This window comes from Hyperolius riggenbachi, chromosome 4 (assembly GCF_040937935.1).
Source record: "Hyperolius riggenbachi isolate aHypRig1 chromosome 4, aHypRig1.pri, whole genome shotgun sequence".
In the NCBI taxonomy this organism is placed as follows: domain Eukaryota; kingdom Metazoa; phylum Chordata; class Amphibia; order Anura; family Hyperoliidae; genus Hyperolius; species Hyperolius riggenbachi.
Window position 1 is genome coordinate 373,163,979 of NC_090649.1, and position 27,330 is coordinate 373,191,308.

The 27,330-nt window shown below is 42.2% G+C and overlaps 1 protein-coding gene across 7 annotated transcripts in view; it reads left to right on the plus strand.

Annotated features, from left to right (window-relative positions):
- ADGRG6 (adhesion G protein-coupled receptor G6) overlaps positions 1–27,330 on the plus strand; it is a 236,862-nt gene that overhangs the window by 150,061 nt on the left and 59,471 nt on the right. For all 7 annotated transcript variants that reach the window (XM_068232044.1, XM_068232047.1, XM_068232048.1 and 4 more), the window contains 4 exons: positions 5,395–5,451; positions 5,767–5,820; positions 10,405–10,547; positions 19,993–20,104. In XM_068232044.1, the coding sequence (XP_068088145.1) occupies positions 5,395–5,451; positions 5,767–5,820; positions 10,405–10,547; positions 19,993–20,104 (366 nt within the window). The remainder of the gene's footprint in view (positions 1–5,394; positions 5,452–5,766; positions 5,821–10,404; positions 10,548–19,992; positions 20,105–27,330) is intronic.

Here is a 27,330-nt window from a genome sequence, read left to right on the forward strand (position 1 = left end):
CCTTCCCCTAAGCCATGATGGTGAACAATCTTTGTCTTCAGGTAGTTTGAGAGTTGTTTTGAGACCCCCATGTTGCTACTCTTCAGAAAAAAATTGAAAGAGGATACTCTTTCTCATAATTGGATTCACCTGTGTATGTAGGTCAGGGGTCACTGAGCTTACCAAGCCAATTTGAGTTCCAATAATTAGCTCTAAAGGTTTTGGAATCAATAAAATGACAACAGTGCCCACATTTATGCACCTGCCTATTTTTTTTTTTAAACAATTCTTGTGCACTTTCTGTAAATCCAATAAACTTCATTTCACTTCTCAAATATCACTATGTGTGTCTCCTATATGATATATTTAACTGACATTTTTTTATCGTAACAACCAACGATTTATATAGGAAAATCATGACAATTAAGGTTGCCCAAACTTTCGCATCCCACTGTATTTACATTAAAGCTATAATGTATGAAAGTGGAAATATTGTGTATTTTTTCACCTTTTTTTCCTTATTTTCCCTTTTAAAATACATAGAAAATAAGGTCATTACTAAAATCAAATATCAGGCACACAAAGCCTAATTTGTCCCCAATAAAACAATATTTAGATGATTTAGTTGTGATAATCCTACCTAATAAAATACAAGTGTCCCTGCGTACCATGTCCCTGTGTCAGTGCTTTTGCGCTACTGAGCATGTCTAGCACTGACGCAGCCGTTGAGACAGGACACAGGACAAGCAAGGCGGCGGGCAGAGTGGGCAGATGTGTGTATGTGTGTGTGCGCGTGTGGAGGGTGGGTGTTGCGCGCATATGACGGGCGGGGGTGGCTGTGGGTGTAGCGGTGACAGACCTAGAGCCATTTTTAAACGGGCTTAGGTCACTAGTTTTTTAAAAAGTTATTGCAAAAGTAATCAGAGCTGAACTGAACTGGTAAAATGACTAGGGTAGGGAAGTGATTAAGAACTATGGTGCCACATTTATCAAAACCAATGCAAAGAAAATTTCTACAAAACTGGAATAGTTGCTCAAAGAAATGAATCAAAATCTCTTATCTATCTTGCAGTAATTTTTTACCCTCAATTTTCCTTCTAGTTGTTTTGATACATTATTGTCTCCAATGCTTTTGATATGGTGTTCGAACATTTTAATTATTAATTTAATTATTTCCTTTATTGTTTTGATATATCACATTATTCTAATGATCTTTGTGTTTGCTTCTTGCACATAACTGCAAAAGTTTCCGGATGGAGTACCAGGGGAAAATACTACTAATTTAAGTCCAAAAGACAGCCCTGTGAGGTACTAGAGGTCAACAGTTGTAAAGTGCACAACATTTGATATACAATACATGTGAAGAGACCTCCCCACATGAGCCAGTGTGGAAGGCTCACATGCCCCACAGGTGTGCTCGGGTTCTCGCTGATCCCCCACCTCCCTAATATGTGAATCGTAGGGAGGGGTGTAGCTATCTCACACACATGTAGGGCTGAGCAGTGACAGATGCAGGTCAGTGTAACCAATGGGTGAAAGATCACTGCCCCATTTGGTCACAACAAGGTCCTGTACAAAGTCTACTGCTCACTAAACTGAGGGAATAACATAAGAGGGTGCAAATATATACAGTGACACCAGTTTCAACATGTTTCACCCCGAAAGGCTTCGTCAGGAAAAGATAGTGTACAACAATAGTTCAACAATATACAATAGAGACATTAGACCCCCCACCAACAAAATTCCCAGCAGCAACAGCCCAAGTCTGAGCTCTGACTTGGGGCTGTTGCTGCTGGGAATTTTGTTCCCTCAGTTTAGTGAGCAGTAGACTTTGTACAGGACCTTGTTGTGTCCAAATGGGGCAGTGATCTTTTGCCCATTGTTTACACTGACCTGCATCTGTCACTGCTCAGCCCTACATGTGTGTGAGATAGCTACACCCCTCCCTACGATTCACATATTAGGGAGGTGGGGGATCAGCGAGAACCCAAGCACACCTGTGGGGCATGTGAGCCTCCCACACTGACTCATGTGGGGAGGTCTCTTCACATGTATTGTATATTAAATGTTGTGCACTTCACAACTGTTGACCTCTAGTACCTCACAGGGCTGTCCTTTGGACTTATTAGTAATCTTGCACATAACTGCCAGATTTAGTTAGGTCCCTGAAAAAGTGAAGGCATGCAAGTAGTCTACTAGGCAGTCAAGTAGGCAGCTCCTCCTGGTCTGAAATAATTTAGACAGTGGAATATTTAGTAGCAAAGACAAATGGACTTGTTGTAGCGGTGGCATCCTATCATGGTATCTGGGCCGGGCTGAAGCAGATGCAGGAGAGGTGCCTTTTTCCCTGCCAGCAGCCTCCTCTTCCCAGTGTCTCTTTTTCTCTTCATGTAATGACAGCTGATAAATTGCCTCCTGACTAGACCTGGCACCCACTCCCCCATGTTATAATAAGCCATGTTGTCATCAAAGAGATGACATGTGCAGCGGCTGTGGTGTTACTGGTTGTGCTGCAATGGAAGCTGCGCCAGCTTCCTGCAGCGTTGCTTAGGACTAGGTGGAGTGTCCACGGCTTGTCCGAACCAGGACCTGAATGGGACAACCACAGCAATGCCTGGCGCAACTGCCCACCCTATGCCTTGAGTTGCTAGGCAACAGAGGGCAGTTGGCTTCTGCTTTAACAGAGTGGCCCCAGCTTGTCCGGACTAGCCAGGACCTGAATGGGACAATCACAGCAATGCCTGGCGCAGCCACCCACCCTATGCCTTGTGTTGCTAGGTAACAGCAGGAAGTTGGCTCCTGCTTTAACAGAAACGACTCTGGCTTTCTGCGGTGTTGCCTGAGAGTGGCCCCAATGTAGTTTGCTAGCTAGACTAGATGCGGGTGGATGCCTGGGATTAAGCTAGCCTCTAATGAAAGTCCTTTTTGCCAAGTCAGCAGTGGATAACATGCCTGTGGATGTCTGAATGGTCACAGCGATGTTCTAGAAGACTCTCTTGTGTCCAGCTGCTGTTGTCATGTGGATGCCTGGACCTGGGTGGTGTGGCCTTATACTGCATTTCCCAGATGAAGCAGGCGTGGAAGGGGGAAGGGGTGGCAGAGGCATCCAGTAATGTTACCAATATTCTTTTTTCAGCCTACTTTATACTATTCTCACTCTAACCTTCCCTGAATTAATGCTTAAGTCTAGGTTCACAGTGGCCATTGCATTGCATTCCCTGTAACAACAGTAACACAACGCAACAGGAAAGCAGTGTGGCACATTGCCTGCGTGGTGCATTGGGTACAGTGAAGCATACAGTCGATGAAAAGTATACTTCACCCCTACTGTTGTCATGCAAGTTTTGCGGTGCGTTACAATGCTGCACGTCATTATACTGCAACGCACCCACCGCATTATAAATGTCGCTATAGTTGGTGCATTGCCATGCAGCAAGCTAGGTTACAAAGTGGCCGTTATGGTGCACCACAATGCACCACTGTGAACATAGCCTAAAGGTGGCCACACACCATACAGTTTTTTAAATATCTGTTCAATTTAAGAATTGCAATCAATTTTTCTGACTGATTGTAACATTTCAAAAATATGACCAATGTACCACACACCTATGTTCAATTTTTCCCCAGTCATGAATAAAATAATTGGAAACTCTTGAGAAAATTGCTAGGGTGTGTATAGTAATACATTGACAATCCAACACACACCATACAATCTTTAGTTGAAATTGAAGAGAAATATCTGGCATTCCGGATCGATATAAATCGAAGAAAATGGGAAATCCGTTCGGATTTTTCAGTCGAATGAAAAAAAAGCTTTCGTTTTTTCGAGAGTTATGATTGTTTTTATCGAATTGCTGAAAAATCGGATCATTTTATTGTATAGTGTGTGACCACCTTAACACTAACCTACCTCCTGTACCTGTCACTAACACTGCTGCTATCAGATACTGCTAACCAATGTCCCTGCAGTTTCCAACCATTGTGAACGTGACCTAAAACTAACCTACTCCCCTATACCTAACTCTGCCACTATCAGATGCCACTATCCAATGTTCCTGCCGCTTCCAACCGTTGCTATTCTCACCTCAGGTAGAATGCCACCAGTGTTTTTTCTGCTGTCCCTGTCACTTCAGAGTTACAGGGACGCCTATGGGGTTCACTAGACTATCAGAAATGCGTATTAGGGACAGTAGACCAATAAGGAAACATATAGAGGGCCACTGAACTACTATGAGGGAGATCTGTATAAGAGAGGGGAACAAGTCAAATTATGAAATGTAATAGGGAAACCATAGTAAAGGAATGAAAACCATAAAATAGACTGTTTAGCTAGACTACACCTGCTATACAATAAAAATATTAATTAACCTTTTTTACCTTTTACCATTAACAATACTTTTAATTGTTTTTCAGTCTAAGGTAAAAAGTGCACACTGTAGCAAAAAAAAACCTTTTATTTCAGAATCAAATTTCAGCACCATAAATAGTGATTGTTTAGATATTTGAAAAAATACCTGGCATACTTTGTTACTATCACTATTTTCCTTTTGTGCACCATGGAGACTGTCATGAAACGTAATGTCGTTGTGTTACACAATGACAATAAAGTGCTTGAATCTTCTTATAATTAAAACCTACATTAAAGCCAAAGCTAAAAAGAGAACACTAAAGTGAAACTGAGAACCTGTCATGTCAGATTTGTGCTTGACCTTCAATTTGTTCTATAATACTTTTAAGATCTATTTAGCACAACAGCTATTTAGTTAACACATTATTCTTGCAGCTCTGCAGTGTTGGTTTCAGATGCCACCAGGGAATTATCTGCAATGTTTTTCTTGCTATTTTTATGTGACTTTCTTCTTGCTGGACCAGTTTTTACTCACAGCCTGAGAACATACTAATATCTTAATGGGCTTCCCCCAAGCTTATCCTGATTTGAATGGTTATCTGGGATGTGTATTGTATGCAAAGTTATTCTTGCTTTTCTGGCAGCTCTGATCTTGGAATCCTTGGATTTGGTATTCTGAGCCTGGCAGAGCATCAATGCTGGAAAACTTAAAGCAGTGTTACACACACTTGCAGCTAAACCTACTTGCCAAGGCAATGAAAGCTGCTGATTTGTGAGGTTATAAATGGTGAAATGCCTTTAGATCATTAAACACTCTTTGAAAATAAGTTACGGTATTTGACTTGGCTTGTATACAAGTTTTTTTGTCTTTATCAAATTGTGCTGAATTCATAGATAACCAACAGAATAAAAAAGGTTGCAGAATGACACTATAATTGATTCCAATACACTCCTATGTATATTGTGCTTGTTTGCATCTAATTCTATTCATTCTCATGTTTTCACCTATGTCTGAACTCTGATGGGAGAGACTATCTGTCTATAATGTTTATCCATTTGTATTCTAGCATTCACGCTGCTGCTGTAAGGACTGCTAGAGACGTGCAAGCCGTTATAAAAAACAGGTAGAATAATGTACTAAAAAAAATTATTTCTCGGGTGCATAAATGTCATAAATCTTGGAGTTTCTTCTCTGTAATTAGCCGACCAGGACTTTTCTTTAAGAAGCTCCAGTCTAAATTATGCCTCAGAATGTGTAATACACTGAATCACCACAATGGCAATTGGTTATAGCTGTGTTGAACTATCTATCAGTAGCCCTTCAATAGATATGTACAATACACTGTTTTGTTTTTAGGCCAAACACAAATCAATTTAAACTCATTATTTTCTGAAGTATGTTCCTTAATGGTAACCATTATTTTTTCTTTTCACTGTAGCTTACACAAGAATCATGAAAGATATGTTAGAGATGTAAGCAACGTAAATCAAAGGTATTGCTGAATATTATAACCATAGTAATTCATCTTATGAACCGCTGATGCAAAATAACTTTTATAAGATTGTGCTTGATTATATTCAATTCAATCGAATACACACATTATCTTATGCGGACAGCAATTGGGTTTGGCTATACATTGGCACATTCTGACTATATGCTGACTATACACTCGGCACATTCTGACTATACACTGGCTATGTACTGACTATACACTGGCACATTCTGACTATACACGGACTATGTACTGACTATACACTGGGCACATTCTGACTATACACTGACTATACACTGACTATATACTGACTATATACTGGGTGTATATATTAGCTTTAACCGCTTGAGGACCATAGGCTTACAAGGCTTACACCCCTGTAGTGACCAGGCTGTTTTTTTTTTTCAATTCAGGCCACTGCAGCTTTAACTGTGTGCTGCAGGGCCATACAACTTAGCACATAAATTAATCTTCCCCCCTTTTCTTGCCACCAACAGAGCTTTCTGTTGGTGGCATCTGATTGTTACTGGTATATTTTAATTAATTTATACTTTTTTTTAATAATAAATTGTCCTATTAATCTTATATTAGTATATTCCCCCTTCCCCCCGAGATCCAGTCAGCGTGATCCCTCTCGTAGGCATCAGCCTATGAGAGGGATCACTTTGTGTGCCTCCCCTGGGGACAGCTCAGTGACAGAGCTGTACAACTGATTATAGGCTTTTTTCCCTGTTTTTCAACCTGCCAGCGGAGCTCTGTAACTAACGCGGGGATGCCTGATCCCTGCTAATCTCTGCCCACCACTCATGATGCCTTTCAGTGTTAGGCGGTCCTGGGGCTGCCACCTTCCCAACGCCTATCGGCGTTAGGTGGTCGGGAAGGGGTTAATGATGTACTTCTATGCAAGCTATATTCAGCGTATTCCATGCATAGATTGCTATGACTTCATTGTTAAAGAGAACAGGTTTGACAAAAGCATTATCCTGTGTTACAGTACTGGAAAATGTATAATGGCAATTCTTAAAAGACAGGAGACTAAAAGTCTCTAGAGCTGTATATTAATAGTCAGTAAGTAATAATTTAAAGGAGCCCATCCCATCCACAATTTTAAATATTCTCAACAACTATAGCCCGGTAAAGACATTTTCTACATAAAGGTCTAATAAAGTGATAACAGCGCCGGCCTTATCATGAATCCACCTGAATCTTTGGATTAAGGCAGAAACACTAGAGGGTAGCACTGGCAAAATTCACCCCCAAATATTTCACCAAAGATTTTGCCCAAGTAAACTGACAAATACCTTTTATATTGTCAATTGTGTTTTTAGAGTTTTCTCTCCATTGACTATAAAATTGGAAAAGATATAGAAATTAATTAGGATTTTTTGTAGCCTTGCCAGTGACGTGACTGTCAGATTGAAGGCCTTTTAATCTCCAAATCATTGATTATAGATTAAATAAATGGTTCTATGCAGAGATTGAGCAGGAGAGGTGACTGTGAGCAACTCTGCCTTACTCCATCCCCTAATGGAAAATGTGAGGACAAGTGACTATTCGAGTGATGATGGTATCTCCTATTCCAAAACTATGGAGTGTTGCATAAAGCAAGTCTCTAGATAACTGATCAAAGACCTTTTCTGCATCAAGCAGGGGCATAGCAATAGGGGGTGCAGAGGTTGCGACCGCACCGGGGCCAGAGGAGCCCTGAGGGGCCCTCCCCCAACAGCAGGACTAGCTATTGGTCCTATGCTGGTAATAATCACTTCTGTAGATACTTTGAATAGTGGTAATCATTACGCAGCCAGTTTCCTAGCGTGGACTACAGGATGCCCTCAATTCTCTAGGGCAGAATTTAACAGTAAATCTTTACATCTGCATTCATTGTAGAGATTCAGCGGAAGTGCAAACACTCTTCCTTAGAATTCCCTTCTTTAAGTTACATAATTATTTTGGTTGAAAAAAGACATACGTCCATTGAGTTCAACCAGTACAAAGTACAACTCCAGCCAGCTCCTTCACATATCCCTGTTGATCCAGAGGAAGGCGAAAAAACCCTTACAAGGCATGGTCTAATTAGCCCTAAAAGAGAAAAATTCCTTCCCGACTCCAGATGGCAATCAGATAAAATCCCTGGATCAACATCATTAGGCATTACCTAGTAATTGTAGCCATGGATGTCTTTCAACGCAAGGAAAGCATCTAAGCCCCCTTTAAATGCAGGTATAGAGTTTGCCATAACAACTTCCTGTGGCAATGCATCCCACATCTTAATCACTCTTACTGTAAAGAACCCCTTCCTAAATAAAGGAAATGGCTAAAACGTTTTTCCTTCATGCGCAGATCATGTCCTCTAGTCCTTTGAGAAGGCCTAGGGACAAAAAGCTCAACCGCCAAGCTATTATATTGCCCTCTGATGTATTTACACATGTTAATTAGATCTCCTCTATTGCGTCTTTTCTCTAGACTAAATAAACCCAGTTTATCTAACCTTTCTTGGTAAGCGAGACCTTCCATTCCACGTATCAATTTTGTTGCTAGTCTCTGCACCTGCTCTAAAACTGCAATATCTTTTTTGTAATGTGGTGCCCAGAACTGAATTCCATATTCCAAATGTGGCCTTACTAGAGAGTTAAACAGGGGCAATATTATGCTAGCATATCGAGTTTTTATTTCCCTTTTAATGCATCCCAAAATGTTGTTAGCTTTAGCTGCAGCGGCTTGGCATTGAGTACGATTATTTAACTTGTTGTCGATGAGTACTCCTAAGCCCTTCTCCAAGTTTGATGTCCCCAACTGTATCCCATTTATTTTGTATGGTGCTAGACCATTGGTACGTCCAAAATGCATGACTTTACATTTTTCAACATTGAATTTCATCTGCAATGTATGTGCCCATATAGCCATCCTATCCAGATCCTGTTGCAATATGACACTATCTTCCTGAGAGTTCATGTTTCTGCACAATTTTGTATCATCTGCAAAAATAGCAACATTGCTCACTACTGCATCTACTAGTACTAGTATTACTGTTATACTGGCTTTATTGGGTTCTTTATAGAATACACAGCTATCATCTTCTTCATCAACCATAGTGTAGAAGTGCTGTCTTCAGACAGCTGAGCTTCGTGCTGGCGGGTTTATCTAGTTTATCTAACCTTTCTTGGTGAGACCTTCCGTCCCACTTATGAATTTTGTTGCTCGTCTCTGAACCTGCTCTAAAACTGCAATATCTTTCCTGTAATGTGGTGCCCAGAACTGAGTTCCCTATTCTAGATGTGGCCTTACTAGAGAATTAAACAGGGGCAATATTATGCTAGCATCTCAAGTTTTATTTCCCTTTTAATGCATCCCAAAATTTTATTAGCTTTAGCTGCAGCGGCATGGCATTGAATATGATTATTTAACTTGTTGTCGATAAGTACGCCTAAGTCCTTCTCCAAATTTGATGTCCCCAACTGTATCCTATTTATTTTGTATGGTGCTAGACCATTGGTACGACCAAAATGCATGACTTTACATTTTTCAACATTGAATTTCATCTGCCATTTATGTGCCCATATAGCCATCCTATCCAGATCATGTTGCAATATGTCACTATCTTCCTGAGAGTTGATGACTCTGCACAATTTTGTATCATCTGCAAAAATAGCAACATTGCTTTCTACTGCATCTACTAGGTCATTAATAAATACATTGATGATCACTGCACCCAGTACAGACCCCTGTTGGACCCCACTGCTAACAGTCACCCATTTTAAGTATGATCCATTGACCACAACTCTTTGTTTTCTGTCCATTAGCCAGTTCCCTATCCATGCACACAGACTCTTCCCCAGTCCTTGCAGCCTCAACTTTTGCACCAGACTTTTGTGGGGAACAGTGTCGAAAGCCTTTGCAAAGTCCAAGTAAATCACATCTACAGCATTCCCAATATACACATTAGCGTTCACTACCTCATAAAAAGCTGAACATGTTAGTCAAACAGGACCTGTCTTTAGTAAACCTTGTGTAATTTATTTGTCTTGTTAGGAGCATAGAGATTTGCCAGTGTGATCTGTAGGCTATTCACCTCCCCCATACAATGAGGAACCTAGCTTGGTCATCCTTATAGGTTTTCTCAACTACAAATGTTGTCTAGGCACTATTTGTCCTTATACATAGTACTGTATTATTAGCACATGCTGTAAAAGTGTGATGGTATACATGGCTCAGACTTCAAACCGATAAACCCAAATTCAGAATTTGGGACTTAAAGGAAACTTGAGACATATAAACTGCTGTATTTATACTTACTTGAGGATTCCTCCAATTCCATGTGCTCCATGGGTTTCCTTGCCGTCCTCCCCATCCGCACCATTTTCCAATGGTAGCCTATGGTATCTTGTTCAGTTGGGTTCTTATGCGAATGCGCAGCCTGGCCAGCCACGAATGCATAGCACACCTCAACTGTCCCTAATTGGAGAAGATACTGAAGGCAACCATAAGACAATGGAGAGACAATAGAATAAGAATTGTGCTAAACACTTTATTATGCTTAAATGATATTTTCATTTGCCATTCTCTGTGTTTTATTTTTTTTTGCAGCTATTATGTATGGGCTCTGTTGGTGTATAACAATAGTAGAAACATTGTTTTAGCGCATGATCAAATTATTAAGAAGATTAACGAAAGTAGTGCAACATCAGTCTATGGTCTGACGCTTAAAGAAGTTTCTGTTTCAGACATTGGTAAGTTCCGATATCCTTGCTTATTGCAATATTGAATATATATTTCAATTAATTTAATACTGGAATCTTTATGATGTTTGAACATTCCCAGAAAGAATCATATAAATAGAATGTTTTTATTACGGAGTTAATCATTTTAGTTTTTTTGTTTCTGTGAGAAACTTCTTGTATCACAACTTTACTTCTCTGCATGTACATTTACCATAAACGCTAATGAGTTTGGTGAAAGTAACCGATAGTATTAATTAATGTAATCATATATATCTGATATTGTAATTTTAATAAAGTAATGCTTATATAAAACTCATCTTAATACTGTCTTTCACTCTAACCCTCCTACTCCCACTACACGTAACTACTATTTACTGTTACTACACCTACAGTCGCCTCATTGCCACTACTTCTATCACTCCAACCCACACAATTCCAAAATAAAATACTGAATTTATTGAAAATAAGTTAAAACATGGGCGCTGTTGGCAGCTACACCCTGCTGTTTCAGGCTACTCAGCCTTTTTATGAGCCACCCAGAAAATAAAAAAAAAGCCTGAAACAATGTGCTGTAGCTTCTAATAGCACCCATGTTTTAACTTTTTTTCAATAAATTCAGTATTTTGTTCTGCAATTATGCGGGTCGGAGACTTCTTGCTATTGTTACCCTGTTGGTACACAGGGAGAACCTAGCACCTTCCTTCTGCCTGGTTCACGAGTGCTGAGCCACCACCGGATTGACTACTTCTAACACTAACCTTCCTACCCCTACACCTAACACCACCCTTCCTATTCCTTCATGTTTACTTGCCAATTAAACATGTCCACTTGCCCAACATATTACCGTCGTGTCGGTGCTTCCAGATCGTGATACTGTTGCACAAACACTTGCTGAGCTGCGACAAATCTATCACTGAGTGCACCGAATCTAAACACGGCGACACAATTGTACTGCTGAGGAAGCTGCCTGTGCCAAAAGTAAGTGCTTCGTTTTATGTGCCTGGAAACTAATCGTCTACCTATGGATCTGTATATCTGGTGTGTTGATGAAGGTTTACCAGCACTAGTGTTGGGTGAACACCTAGATGTTCGGGTTCGCGAACGTTCGCCGAACATCGCCGCGATGTTCGGGTGTTCGACCCGAACTCCGAACATAATGGAAGTCAATGGGGACCCGAACTTTCGTGCTTTGTAAAGCTTCCTTACATGCTACATACCCCAAATTTGCAGGGTATGTGCACCTTGGGAGTGGGTACAAGAGGGGAAAAAATTTAGCAAAAAGAGCTTATAGTTTTTGAGAAAATCGATTTTAAATTTTCAAAGGGAAAACTGTATTTAAATGCGGGAAATGTCTGTTTTCTTTGCACAGGTAACATGCTTTTTGTCGGCATGCAGTCATAAATGTAATACATATAAGAGGTTCCAGGAAAAGGGACCGGTAACGCTAACCCAGCAGCAGCACACGTGATGGAACAGGAGGAGGGTGGCGCAGGAGGAGAAGGCCACGCTTTGAGACACAACAACCCAGGCCTTGCATGAGGACAAGAAACGTGCGGATAGCAATTTGCATTTTGTCGCCATGCAGTCATAAATGTAATACAGATGAGAGGTTCAATAAACAGGGACCGGAAACGCTAACCCATCACAGATGTTCATTGTTCATGTTACTTGGTTGGGGTCCGGGAGTGTTGCGTAGTCGTTTCCAATCCAGGATTGATTCATTTTAATTTGAGCCAGACGGTCTGCATTTTCTGTGGAGAGGCAGATACGCCGATCTGTGACGATGCCTCCGGCAGCACTGAAACAGCGTTCCGACATAACGCTGGCTGCCGGGCAAGCCAGCACCTCTATTGCGTACATTGCCAGTTTGTGCCAGGTGTCTAGCTTCGATACCCAATAGTTGAAGGGTGCAGATGGATTGTTCAACACAGCTATGCCATCTGACATGTAGTCCTTGACCATCTTCTCCAGGCGATCGGTGTTGGAGGTGGATCTGCACGCTTGCTGTTCTGTGTGCTGCTGCATGGGTGTCAGAAAATTTTCCCACTCCAAGGACACTGCAGATACCATTCCCTTTTGGGCACTAGCTGCGGCTTGTGTGGTTTGCTGCCCTCCTGGTCGTCCTGGGTTTGCGGAAGTCAGTCTGTCGGCGTACAACTGGCTAGAGAAGGGGGAGGATGTCAATCTCCTCTCTAAAGTCTCCACAAGGGCCTGCTGGTATTTTTCCATTTTGACTTGTCTGACTCTTTCTTCAAGCAGTTTTGGAACATTGTGTTTTTACCGTGGATCCAGAAGGGTATAAACCCAGTAATTGGTGTTGTCCAGAATGCGCACAATGCGTGGGTCGCGTTCAATGCAGTCCTAGGCCGAAGAGGTCATAGCCTAGGGTCACAAAAACCTCTTTATTTGGGCAATTTCAATGGTAGTGATGTTGACGTACATAAATCTCAGCCATGGCCGTTAGCAACGTCTGAATTTCACGAAATGTCTCATGCAGGTAGAAGACATATTGTTAGACTTGGATTCCAAAGATGGGGTCCCTACATCTCTGCAAACCAGAGTTACAGGGGTCCAAAATTGGTAAAATCCCCCATAGGCTTTCATTGCCTCCCTATTTCACTTTCCAAAATCTCACATCTTTTCAAAGGGCAATTGCTCAGCAGTGGCAAATTTCCTAGCATTGTAGGGACCCTTAGGGGGAACATGACTGGTGAGTTTCGGGCCCCTAGGCCGAAGAGGTCATAGCCTAGGGTCACAAAAACCTGTTTATTTGGGCTATTTCAATGGTAGTGATGCTGACGTACATAAATCTCAGCCATGGCCGTTAGCAACGTCTGAATCTCACGAAATGTCTCATGCAGGTAGAAGACATATTCTTAGACTTGGATTCCAAAGATGGGGTCTCTACATCTCTGCAAACCAGAGTTACAGGGGTCCAAAATTGGTAAAATCCCCCATAGGCTTTCATTGGGCCTACTATTTACCGTTCCAAAATCTCACACCATTTCAAAGGGCAATGGCTCAGCAGTGGCAAAACTCACCAGTCATGATCCCCCTAAGAGTCCCTACAATGCTAGAAAATTTGGTACTGCTGAGCCATTGCCCTTTGAAAAGATGTGAGATTTTGGAAAGTGAAATAGGGAGGCAATGAAAGCCTATGGGGGATTTTACCAATTTTGCACCCCTGTAACTCTGGTTTGCAGAGATGTAGGGACCCCATCTTTGGAATCCAAGTCTAACAATATGTCTTCTACCTGCATGAGACATTTCGTGAAATTCAGACGTTGCTAACGGCCATGGCTGAGATTTATGTACGTCAGCATCACTACCATTGAAATAGCCCAAATAAACAGGTTTTTGTGACCCTAGGCTATGACCTCTTCGGCCTAGGGGCCCGAAACTCACCAGTCATGTTCCCCCTAAGGGTCCCTACAATGCTAGAAAATTTGCCACTGCTGAGCAATTGCCCTTTGAAAAGATGTGAGATTTTGGAAAGTGAAATAGGGAGGCAATGAAAGCCTATGGGGGATTTTACCAATTTTGGACCCCTGTAACTCTGGTTTGCAGAGATGTAGGGACCCCATCTTTGGAATCCAAGTCTAACAATATGTCTTCTACCTGCATGAGACATTTCGTGAAATTCAGACGTTGCTAACGGCCATGGCTGAGATTTATGTACGTCAGCATCACTACCATTGAAATTGCCCAAATAAACAGGTTTTTGTGACCCTAGGCTATGACCTCTTCGGCCTAGGACTGCATTGAACGCGACCCACGCATTGTGCGTATTCTGGACAACACCAATTACTGGGTTTATACCCTTCTGGATCCACGGTAAAAACACAATGTTCCAAAACTGCTTGAAGAAAGAGTCAGACAGGTCAAAATGGAAGAATACCAGCAGGCCCTTGTGGAGACTTTAGAGAGGAGATTGACATCCTCCCCCTTCTCTAGCCAGTTGTACGCCGACAGACTGACTTCCGCAAACCCAGGACGACCAGGAGGGCAGCAAACAACACAAGCCGCAGCTAGTGCCCAAAAGGGAATGGTATCGGCAGTGTCCTTGGAGTGGGAAAATTTTCTGACACCCATGCAGCAGCACACAGAACAGCAAGCGTGCAGATCCACCTCCAACACCGATCGCCTGGAGAAGATGGTCAAGGACTACATGTCAGATGGCATAGCTGTGTTGAACAATCCATCTGCACCCTTCAACTATTGGGTATCGAAGCTAGACACCTGGCACAAACTGGCAATGTATGCAATAGAGGTGCTTGCTTGCCCGGCAGCCAGCGTTATGTCGGAACGCTGTTTCAGTGCTGCCGGAGGCATCGTCACAGATCGGCGTATCTGCCTCTCCACAGAAAATGCAGACCGTCTGACTCAAATTAAAATGAATCAATCCTGGATTGGAAACGACTACGCAACACTCCCGGACCCCAACCAAGTAACATGAACAATGAACATCTGTGATGGGTTAGCGTTTCCGGTCCCTGTTTATTGAACCTCTCATCTGTATTACATTTATGACTGCATGGCGACAAAATGCAAATTGCTATCCGCACGCTTCTTGTCCTCATGCAAGGCCTGGGTTGTTGTGTCTCAAAGCGTGGCCTTCTCCTCCTGCGCCACCCTCCTCCTGTTCCATCACGTATGCTGCTGCTGGGTTAGCGTTACCGGTCCCTTTTCCTGGAACCTCTTATATGTATTACATTTATGACTGCATGCCGACAAAAAGCATGTTACCTGTGCAAAGAAAACAGACATTTCCCGCATTTAAAAGACAGTTTTCCCTTTGAAACGTTAAAATCGATTTTCTCAAAAACTATAAGCTCTTTTAGCTAAATTTTTTTCCTCTTGTACCCACTCCCAATGTGCACATACCCTGTAAATTTGGGGTATGTAGCATGTAAGGAGGCTTTACAAAGCACGAAAGTTCGGGTCCCCATTGACTTCCATTATGTTCGGAGTTCGGCTCGAACACCCGAACATCGCGGCCATGTTCGGCCCGAACCCGAACATCTAGATGTTCACCCAACACTACACGTGACCCGTTCGGCCAATCACAGCGCTAGCCGAACGTTCGGGTAACGTTCGGCCATGCGCTCTTAGTTCGGCCATATGGCCGAACAGTTTGGCCGAACACCATCAGGTGTTCGGCCGAACTCGAACATCACCCGAACAGGGTGATGTTCTGCAGAACCCGAACAGTGGCGAACACTGTTCGCCCAACACTAACCAGCACTACCCAAAGTATGTAAAACGCATTACACAAATAGGGCACTTTGCATTATATTTACAATGTCTGCATTGCTTGTATAACCTTCATTATGATCACACTTGATACAAGCAGCATAGGCACACTCAGACATTCTGTTGGCCATCAATGATCAATGATCGGCCAATCAATGATCAATAACAATTGATTGGCTGCAAGATCGGGGCCAGCTTCCTGGCACTGGGGACTTGTCCCCTGGGGGCTTCGGTCCCCGGCTAGAGGCTCTCTCTCAGGGGAGCTGACCCTGGCCAGTGGGCAACCATGTGGCAGGTCTGTGTCCTCCAATCCTTCGGGTGTTGGAGGACCCCAAAGTCCCCTGCGCCGAAGACAAAGGGGGAGGTTTCCTTCTTGGGGAACAATGGAAAGGGCCCTGCTTTTGTGGGGCACGGGGCTGCTGATGCACGTTTTTGTGGGGTGTTTGTGCACTTCTGCTTTTTCCGTGCATGGGCATAAATCTGTCCTTACTCTGGGCTCCTGTTGTGCGCAACAGGAGCCAAGAAAGCCCCCAAAAAATAGTTAATTGATGTTAAGGTGGGTTTTGTTATTCATATTTACAGTTGGCCTTCAACCTTATAATCCATTAACAGACAAGCAAAGATTTTTTTTTCTTATTTTCATGCACATGTTTATGCAGATACACAAAATAGTGCAGACATAATAGTAAAGACACCTGGAAGACACTTCAGGAGATCTGTGTACACCATTGGAGATTACTATGTTGCATATGAAACAATGTATGGATTACAAAATCCACATTGCAAAAAATCTAATTCTTATTAGTAAACACCATAGTTACAATTTAACTAAACCATATGTATTAAAATTTAAAAAAAACCCACATATAGCTTTTCAACACACAGCAACATTTTCTCATGCGTTACTTAAAGGCCAACTAAACCCTGGCCACACCATTGCTGCAAGGTTTTCTCACCCATTAAGTATGTAGCCCAACCCAGGAAACAATGCCTTCCTCACACCCACACACACAGATCAGGAAAGACTTCAACCAGCCAGATGACTAGTGTTGGAGGCTGGTGGCTAGCAGGAAAAGGGTTTGTGAGCATATGCCGAATTTTTGCCGAAAAAAGCACTAATTTCTTTTCGACAGGCGAATTTTCGATAGAATATTTTCACGTTAATTTTCACCTAATGCCTGTTATTTTCACGTTAAAGTCGTAGTTCATCGCGTACGTATTTCCGCGTAGTCGTAGTACCGCTATGCGAAGCTTCGCCCGCTACGCGTAGTTGACGTATGTATTGCGTAGTCAATTATGCGTGCGGTAACTGCGTCTATACGGATCATTGCGTATGCGCAGAAATATTATTGCCCTTTTATATGTATACAATTCCGCATTGGAAGGTGGAATGTATGCATGTATTAGTTCACCGATGCGCATATTTAGCGGATTATTGCGGAAATTTTTCTGCATAAGGGCATAAGTGTCCGCACACAGCGAAGTTTCTTTAATTTTCGCTGCTGGTCAAAAATGCAAATATTTCTAAAGATTTTCGCGAAAATTCGCTGAATTCGAAAACGGGATTTTCTATGTGAAAATAACTTGGGTGAAAATTAGCAAGAAACACTGCTCACTGTAGACTTTTGACTAAGATGAACAAAAAGGATCCTCTTAGAAGATGAAAATCCAGAATGTGCACACAGCTTTATAGTAAAGTGACCAAAGGCGAAGATAAATGCTAAAATTAGAGCAGTCGCAATTGTAGGAACGTTCTCCCTCGTGGCCAGTAATGGTATATGTATTTGCCTCTGTCAAAGTTGTTAAAAATCTTTTTCCTTTTTGCTTGTTGACCGCAATTCACAGAATTAGTAAATAAGTAATGAACATTGATTAAAATCTTTATTTTTTGTACTTTTTGGATGCTTTGTATATTTGGCAAACAAAAATAAATGTTAAAAAGTGGAGTACTACTGTTACAAGCCTGAACAGAGGAACAGGGAATGATCACAGTTTGCAGCAATATGGACACTGAGACAAGGAAATATTGTGCAATAATTTGTATTGCATAGCAATAGTGTGCAGAAATGTGCATACAAAACTGACAATGCAAATTATACTCAACCACATGCTTAGCACGCTATGTATACAGAAAATCACCAACAAACCAGGACCTGCAATGTGCATACATACAACCAAATACCTTGAATAGCTAACTATTTACAAGGCAATATACACAATATACATACAAACATATACAACAAACTGATATAGTCGAAGGAGCAGGCTGTAGCAAAGTCAGGACAAGCTAAGAGGTTCAGCAACGGTTTATCAGAGACAGGTACAGTACAAGTAAGCAGGCAGAAAGCAGAGTCAAGGCAAGATAACAGGTTCGACAACAAGTAAGCGGGTACAGGTACAGGATCAGAATTAGGGAACATGTTGCAGGAATGTCCAGAATACTCAGGCCTGGGAGCAGCAAAGTTCTGGCAACTAGTAGGAGGAGGAAGCTGTTCTTAAATGGTCCAAGTAATCAGTGACAGGAAGCATCTGGTGGTGTGCTTCTACAGAAAGTTCTCCTGAACCACCCACAGACCTGAACAGAAACTGCCTTATGCTGGGAATACATGGTGCGTTCAGTGGCGTAGCTAAGGAGCTGTGGGCCCCGATGCAAGTTTTACAATGGGGCCCCCCCAAGTACTCTATACATAACAAATAATATTGCGCACCAAAACCTACCAAAGGCAACTACAGTGTCAGAGGTGCAAGAAGGGGATGGGGAATAGTTTGTTAATGATTACCACTATTCAAAGTATCTATAGAAGTGATTATTATGAGTACAGGAGCAATAGAGAGCTAATACTGCAGTTAAGGGAGGGCCCTTTCGGGGCCCCTCTGGCCCAAGGGCCCCGATGCGGTCGCTACCTCTGCACCCCCTATTGCTACGCCCCTGGGTGCGTTTTTGCGGCTCAATTTTGCACCCTATTCTCTTATCTTCCATTCGTTTTTCTTATCTTTTCCCATTGTTCCCTATGCGAAATCAAGCGTGGAATCTTTTGGGCGGGTGATCGGGCATTTCGGAAATTATCAATCGAGCCATCTAAATTGCTCAATCGAGCGGCAAAAACGTACCGTGTATTCCTAGCATTAGGAAGGCAGGAAGTGCTTCTTATAATTAATCAAAGGCCACCTGTTGGTGGATGGTGGTAGTCTAGGGTTGCCAAAATCAGGATACAGCCATTTACTGGAGGATAATGGAAGTCCAGGGCAGTCCAACTGAACACTACCACCAGCAGGCAGGAAATTACAGTACTTGATTTTTAACTACTACAAAGAAAGAAGGGGAGAAATATTGCACAGCCGTGCAACTGTCTATCTAATCTTATACTGTCCTGCTGACTATTTATTTACCCTTTGGCAGGCTGAAACCTTAAAGTTTTTTTAACACTTCCTGAGAACTGCAAGTCCTACCTCCTCATGTGGACACATGGGGCTTGATTCACAAAGCGGTGCTAACAGTTAGGACGCGGGTGAAAAGCCCTTTATCATGCCTAAACTCAGTTTAGGCATGTTAAGTTTAGGTGTGATAAGTTTAGGCATGATAAGTTTAAGCACCAACTCGGTTAGCACCGCAGTGCACAGCTGATCAAAAGTTTTGCGCTAGCAAAGTCTGGTGCACTTCGCATAAAGTTTAATGGCGCTGCTTTTCATGTGGGACTTTGCGCGCGATCTAAACTTATCTAAACTTATCATGCCTAAACTTATCATGCCTAAACTTATCACGCCTAAACTTATCAAGCCTAAACTGGCTTTTCACCAGCGTGGTGCAATGGTTATCACGCCTAAAGTCTCTAACTGGGTTAACACCGCTTTGTGAATCGAGCCCATGGTATCTACTATGTGGTCAGGAATGTATTGTTTTCATACTGTAGACTTTATATGGGCCCACATTTTTTACCTACCTAGCAGCAGCATCCTGACAGGATATGAAAGTAAGCTGTGCAATAATGCCAAGTTCATTTGGGTCATGAAAAATGAATTCTGTACACTAGTCTGCTTCTATACACTGTTATATTCATTTATATTACTAATTGTTAAAAAAATGTTGCATGTTGGTTTAGTTGGATTTTACCATTATTTTTATTTTATTTAAACCTTTTACTTTTGCAGAAGCATTTACAGCAAGTGTACTTTTATTACATAGCTAAGTTTTATTTTTCAGATTTCTGTCCAATCAGTGAATACCCAGCTTCATATACCTGGCCCACAACAAGGCCAACAACAACAGCAATAATATCATGTCTGAAAAGTTCTAATACAGCAAAAAGAACATGGTGAGAGCAATAAATGTTAAAAAGTAATATTTATGCATATAGCAGCAGCTAAACAATGCAGTTTTGTTTAAAATGGTGTAACATTTGTCATTGATGTACAAGTCCTTTTTTATATGAAATAATAATTATATCATGTTTTTAACATTTCGTCTTGCGCTCATTAAATTGACAGAATGTGCACATTTATTTTCTCTGCAACTAAGGCAGCGTTGCTGTCATTTTGTTTACTCCCCTTTTTGGTGTAGAAAACAACAAATTCCTATTTTCTTTTCCGAGTAATGTATTGCACAGAGGATAATATCGATTAGCACCCTTCCCCTTGGCATCTTTTGGTTTAGTTTTTAGTAGCTAAATTTGTAAAAGTAAATCCTTTGGTAAATTGACCATTTCACCACTTGAACCGTTTTTGTAGAAATCCCATTGACAACTAATGAGTCAGGGTTAATGTTACCAAAATTAGTTTTAAGAGAATAATGATCCAGGTAGGAGAATTGAGGTACAGTTAGGAAAAACTGTATATCAAGGACTGAAACATCATTAACAACCTGGATAATTTAACCAGTTCCTGTCCCAGCTACAGTATAATCACGTCATTGCAAGTGGCTTGTGAAAGCCACATGACGTGATTATAAGTTTCCCCCTTTAAATGAGCACAGCGTGCGTGCTAGCACGAACCTGGGCTCATCAACCCCCCTCCCTCTAACTACACTAATGAAGGATGCCCTCCCAGGTGTCCGATCTCCCCACCCAAGCCCGATCCCCTGTAATTACAACCCCCCCTCCCTTGCAGAGATCGGCGGCGCAGGGAAGCTATGAAAAGTCTCACCTAATCTTGTTCCTGTGGCGGCGATCAGCTCCCCTCCATTCAGTACTGCTGACAGCCTCTATGTGCAGAATGGATCGGGTCCCGGCTTAATGACGTCATCAAGCCGGGACCCGTTCCATTCTGCACATGGAGGCTGTCAGCGGTACTGAATGGAGGGGAGCCGATCGCCACCGCAGGAACAAGATTAGGTAAGACTTTTCATAGCTTCCCTGCGCCGCCGATCTCTGCAAGGGGGGGATGGATGGGAAGCATTAAAGAAACCCCGCTGCTCTGTGGGGGGAGGGGTTGTTTGGGGAGCAACACAGGATCAACAGAGGGGGGGGGTTAAAGGGGCGCACACACACCTGGCTATGGAGGGGGGGCTGAATAGACACAACCAGACAGCTTGGGGGGGGGGGGGGTGAATAGATAAATATCCACATCTTGCTAGCTGGGGGGAGGGGTACTAAGGCCTGGCTGGGGGGAGGGGGGGTATCCAGAGGCACATCTGACCAACTATGGGGGAGGGAGGAATATGTAGGTGCACATCTGGCTAACTGGGGGGAGGATCGAATTATAAACGAGGAAAAAAATAACAATAAAAATCGGACACAAACTGAAAAAATGCATTTTATTTCCAAATAATTTATTGTAATCATACATTGTACTAGGATTAAATTTTAAATGGTGAAATAACCAGATTGAATGGAAAAATAAAATGTGTGGGTTTATCTTGCAGCAGCAACTTTTATTTTCAAACTATAATGGCTGAAAACTGGGAAATAATGACTTTTTTTTCATTTTTTACCCCTTGTTCCCTTTAAAATGCATAGAAAAGAATATAATTCTTAGCAAAAAGTACCACCCAAAGAAAGCCTGATTGGTGGCGGAAAAAACAAGGTATAGATCATTTATGTATGATAAGTAGTGATTAAGATATTGGCAAATGAATGGGAGGAGTGTGAAATGTAGAAAATTGTTCTGGTTTTTTAGGGGGAAAACCCCAGGGACGCGAAGTGGTTAAAAGAAGAATTCACATTTAACCACTTAAGGACTGCAGTCATAAAACCCCTTAACCACTTCGCATAGTCGTTTTCACTTTATGCATCCGAGCAATGTTCACCTCCCATTCATAAGCCTATAACTTTATCACTACTTATCACAATGAACTGATCTATATCTTGTTTTTTCCACCACCAATTAGGCTTTCTTTGGGGGGTACATTTTGCTAAGAGCCACTTTACTGTAAATGCATTTTAACAGGAAAAATAAGAAAAAACGGAAAAAATTCATTATTTCTCAGTTTTCGTCCATTATAGTTTTAAAATAATACATGCCTACATAATTAAAACTCATGTATTGTATTTGCCTATTTGTCTATTTGTCGCGGTTATTACACAATTTAAATTATGTCCCTAACACAATGTATGGCGACAATATTTTATTTGGAAATAAAAGTGCATTTTTTCTGTTTTGCATTCATCACTATTTACAAGCTTCTAATTTAAAAAAAAAAAATAGAAATATTTCATCTTTACTTTGATATTTAAAAAGTTTAGACCCTTAGGTAAATATTTACATGTTTTTTTTTATTGTAATGTTTTTTTTGGTTTTTTTTATTAAACATTTTATGTGGGTATTTTTTCGAGGGTGGGATGTAAATTGTCATTTTTAAATGTAAATATATGATTATGTTTACATTTCGGTGATTTATTTTTTACATTTCGGTGTATTTTTACTTTTTGGCCACAAGATGGCATGAGTTTGTTTAGTGATGTCACTCTAAGCGTAACATGTACACTTAGAGGGATGCTAGAGCCAGAAAAAGCAAAGCTTCCGAGAGAAGCTGTCGCTTTTTCTGCGGGGGAGAGGAATCAGTGATCGGGCACCATAGCCCGATTTACTGATTGCCTGGCTAACGAACCGCGGGCCGGGAGCGCGTGTGCACGCGCGCAATCGGCCCCGGGGGCACGCGGGAGTGCACATGGCCCAAAGTTAATTGGTTAAGGACCAGAGACTTTTTTTCCATTCAGACCACTGCAGTTTTAACGGTTTATTGCTCGGTCATACAACCTACTATCTCAATGAATTTTACCTCCTTTTCTTGTCACTAATACAGCTTTCTTTTAGTGCTATTTGTTTGCTGCTGTGATTTTTAGTTTTTATTATATTCATCAAAAAAGACATGAATGTTGTCAAACAATGATTTTTTTAACTTTCTGTGCTGACGTTTTTCAAATTGAGTAAAATTTCTATATACATTTTTGGCAAAATGTATTGTGTTACATGTCTTTGATCAATAAAAAGACACTTATTGGATTTTCTTTTGTTTGGGTAAAAGTTATAGTGTTTACAAACTATGGTGCTAAAAGTGAATTTCCCCGGTTTGAAGCATCTCTGACTCTTCTGAGCACCTGTCATGTTTCATGAGGTGCTAGAATTCCAGGATAGTATAAATACCCCCCAAATGACCCCATTTTGGAAAGACATCCCAAAGTATTCACTAAGAGGCATGGTAAGTTCATAGAAGATTTAATTTTTTGTCACAAGTTAGCGGAAAATGACACTTTGTGACAAAAAAAAAAAGTTTCCATTTCTGCTAACTTCTGACAAAAAAAATGAAATCTGCCACGGACTCACCATGCCCCTCTCTGAATACTTTGGGGTGTCTACTTACCAAAATGGGGTCATTTGTGGGGTGTGTTAACTGTCCTGGCATTTTGGGGGGTTTCTAAATTGTAAGCATCCCTGTAAAGCCTAAAGGTGCTCATAGGACTTTGGGCCCCTTATCGCACCTAGGCTGCAAAAAAGTCACACGTGGTCTCGCTGTACTCAGGAGAAATAGTATAATGTGTTTTGGGGTGTATTTTTACACATACCCGTGCTGGGTGGGAGAAATATCTCTGTAAATGAGAATTCTTTTATTTTTTTACACACAATTGTCCATTTACAGAGATATTTCTCCTACCCAGCATGAGTATGTGTAAAAATACACCCCAAAACACATTATACTACTTCTCCGGAGTACGGCGATACCACATGTGTGACACTTTTTTGCAGCCTAGGTGCGCTAAGGGGTCCAAAGTCCTAAGAGTACATTTAGGATTTTGCAGGTCATTTTGAAAAAGTCCAAAACGAGTCAGCACCGTCTTCAGTACAAAATAGCTCTTTTATTGATTAAAATGGCATGATGTCGAGCATCTATCAGCGACAGCTCCGCTGTTTTGGGCGTCAAGCCCTTTCTCAAGCCAAGAAGCAAAGTCATTACACCAAACTGAATTACATCACAGTTTAAATAGTACAACATTACCTAAACAGCCAATCAGCTTGCTTAATGTCAGCCAATAAGAGAGAGGCAGGGACCGGCGGACCTAATGGGGAACTAATCCCTTAACATGCAAAGGAGGAAGCCCAGCCCAGCGGAGCTTTCGCTGATAAATGCTTGACATCATGCCATTTTAATCAATAAAAGGGCTATTTTCTACTGAAGACGGTGCTGACTCGTTTTGGACTTTTGCTACTGATATGGTCTGATGTGCACAGACCATAGGGGTCGGAGCATGTCTGATATAAATCTCTCCTATTGGTGCTTGCTACACACTGTGGATCTACAGGTCATTTTGAGGCATTTGATTTCCAGACTACTCCTCACAGTTTAGGGCTCCTAAAATGCCAGGGCAGTATAGGAACCCCACAAGTGACCCCATTTTAGAAATATGACACCCCAAGGTTTTCAGTTAGGCATATGGTGAGTTCATAGAAGATTTTATTTTTTGTCATAAGTTAGCGGAAATTGATTTTTATTGTTTTTTTTTCACAAAGTGTCATTTTCCACTAACTTGTGACAAAAAATAAAATCGTCTATGAACTCATCATACACCTAACGGAATACCTTGGGGTGTCTTCTTTCTAAAATAGGGTCACTTGTGGGGTTCCTATACTGACCTGGCATTTTAAGGGGCCTAAACCGTGAGGAGTAGTCTAGAAACCAAATGCCTCAAAATGACCTGTAAAATCCTAAAGGTACTCATAGGACGTTGGGCTCCTTAGCGCACCTAAGCTGCAACAAAGTGTCACATGTGGTATTGCCGTACTCAGGAGAAGTAGTATAATGTGTTTTGGGGTGTATTTTTACACATACCCATGCTGGGTGGGAGAAATATCTCTGTAAATGACACTTTTTTGATTTGTTTACAGACAATTTTCCATTTACAGAGATATTTCTCCCACCCAGCATCTGTATGTGTAAAAATACACCCCAAAACACATTATACTACTTGTCCTGAGTACGGCGATGCCACGTGTGACACTTTTTTGCAGCCTAGGTCCGCTAAGGGGCCCAAAGTCCTAGGAGTACCTAGGGTTTTACAGGTCATTTTGAGGCATTTGTTTTCCAAACTACTCCTCACAATTTAGAGCCACTAAAATGCCAGGGTAGTATAGGAACCCCACAAGTGACCCCATTTTAGAAAGTTGACACCCCAAGGTATTCCATTAGGAGTATGGTGAGTTTATACAAGATTTTATTTTTTGTCACAAGTTAGCGGAAATTGATTTTTATTGTTTTTTTTTTCACAAAGTGTCATTTTCCACTAACTTGTGACAAAAAATAAAATCTATGAACTCATCATACACCTAACGGAATACCTTGGGGTGTCTTCTTTCTAAAATGGGGTCACTTGTGGGGTTCCTATACTGCCCTGGCATTTTAGGGGCCCAAAACCGTGAGGAGTAGTCTGGAAACCAAATGCCTCAAAATGACTGTTCAGGGGTATAAGCGTCTGCAAATTTTGATGACAGGTGGTCTATGAGGGGCCGAATTTTGTGGAACCGGTCATAAGCAGGGTGGCCTCTTAGATGGCAGGTTGTATTGGCACTGAAGTGCAGAAAGCGCAGGATGTTCTCAAATCGTGACCGGGACACAGCAGCAGAGAACATGGGCATGTATTGAGGTGGGACCAATAAGACCGCAATACATTCTTTTTGACTAGATCCATGTTAAGGAGAAGGCTCAAAAAATGTTAAGTTTGGAAACTTGGAGTGGTTTCCACCGAAAAGGCTGGGCATAGTAGCTTCTCGGATTGGCGGTTGCGTGGCATAACGGTTGGTCTCAGCCACAATTAAGTCGTAGAGATCCACGGTGCAGAACAGATGAAAAAAAGTCTAGGGCCAATCCTAGATTATCTGTCTCCACCTGGACTCCAGACTGGGCGGTGAAAGGGGGCAGTACGGGTGCGGCGGAACCATGGGATTGCCAATTGTGATTTGCCAGCACCTTTGGGAGACTATGGGTAGTACGGGCCGATTTTGCGGGTGGCTGCGACTCGGGTCTTAATGCACGTGCCACGGAACCGGTTTTTACTACCATGCTGGTGCTCGCCACTTCACCAGGGTCTACGATAGTACTGGTGCTAGGTCCAGGAGATGCTACGCTGCTGGTGCATGCCTCACCAAGAAAACTCGGATCAGCGCTAGCACCACTCTGCTGCCCTTGAGTCTGATCCTGCGGTACAGTGACATGGGGTGTGGTACGACTGGCTCTATCCAGGACCTCAACCTCCTCATTGCTATCGGTCAGAGAGCCACTGGTGTTCACTGGTTCGTATTCTGACCCGGATGTTTTGAGACTTCGCACTCACCTCACTGGGCCAGAATCTCGGCGGCCTCTTCAGCGGAATATCCCTTTTTTGCCATGGTGGACTGCTACATTTAGGGGGTATTCCTCTGAGACTACCCAAGAAAAAAGAGAGCACCTACCTAGCAAAAGGGAGTACTTGTGAAGTAGAAAACTGTGGTCACTGAGTTTTGATTAAAAAACAAAAAAACACAAAACTGATCTTTACAGCGCCACAGTTATTGTACAGTGTTTTTTTGCAATGATCAGGAAAAAAAATTCTGTCACTGAGGTGGGGTGGGTGAGGGTTTGGCCGGGTGATCAGAAGCCCGCAGGGGCAGATTAGGGACTGATCTGATGGGTGGGAGTGCTAGGAGGTGACAGGAGGTGATTGAAGGGTGTCTCAGGGGGTGATTAGAGGGGAGAATAGATGCAATCAATGCACTGGGGAGGTGATTGGAAGGGGGTCTGAGGGGGATCTGAGGGTTTGGCCGAGTGATCAGGAGCCCACACGGGGCAAATTAAGGCCTGATCTGATGGGTAGATGTGCTAGGGGGTGACAGGTGGTGACAGGAGGTGATTGATGGGTGTCTCAGGGTGTGATTAGAGGGGGGAATAGATGCACTGGGGAGGTGATCGGGGGGGGGGGGTGTCTGAGGGCGATCTGAGGGTGTGGGCGGGTGTTTGGGTGCCCGCAAGGGGAATATTAGGGTCTGATCTGATTTGTAGCAGTGACAGGGGGTGATTGATGGGTGATCAGTGGGTGATTAAAGGGGAGAACAGCTGCAAGCAATGCACTGGCAAGGC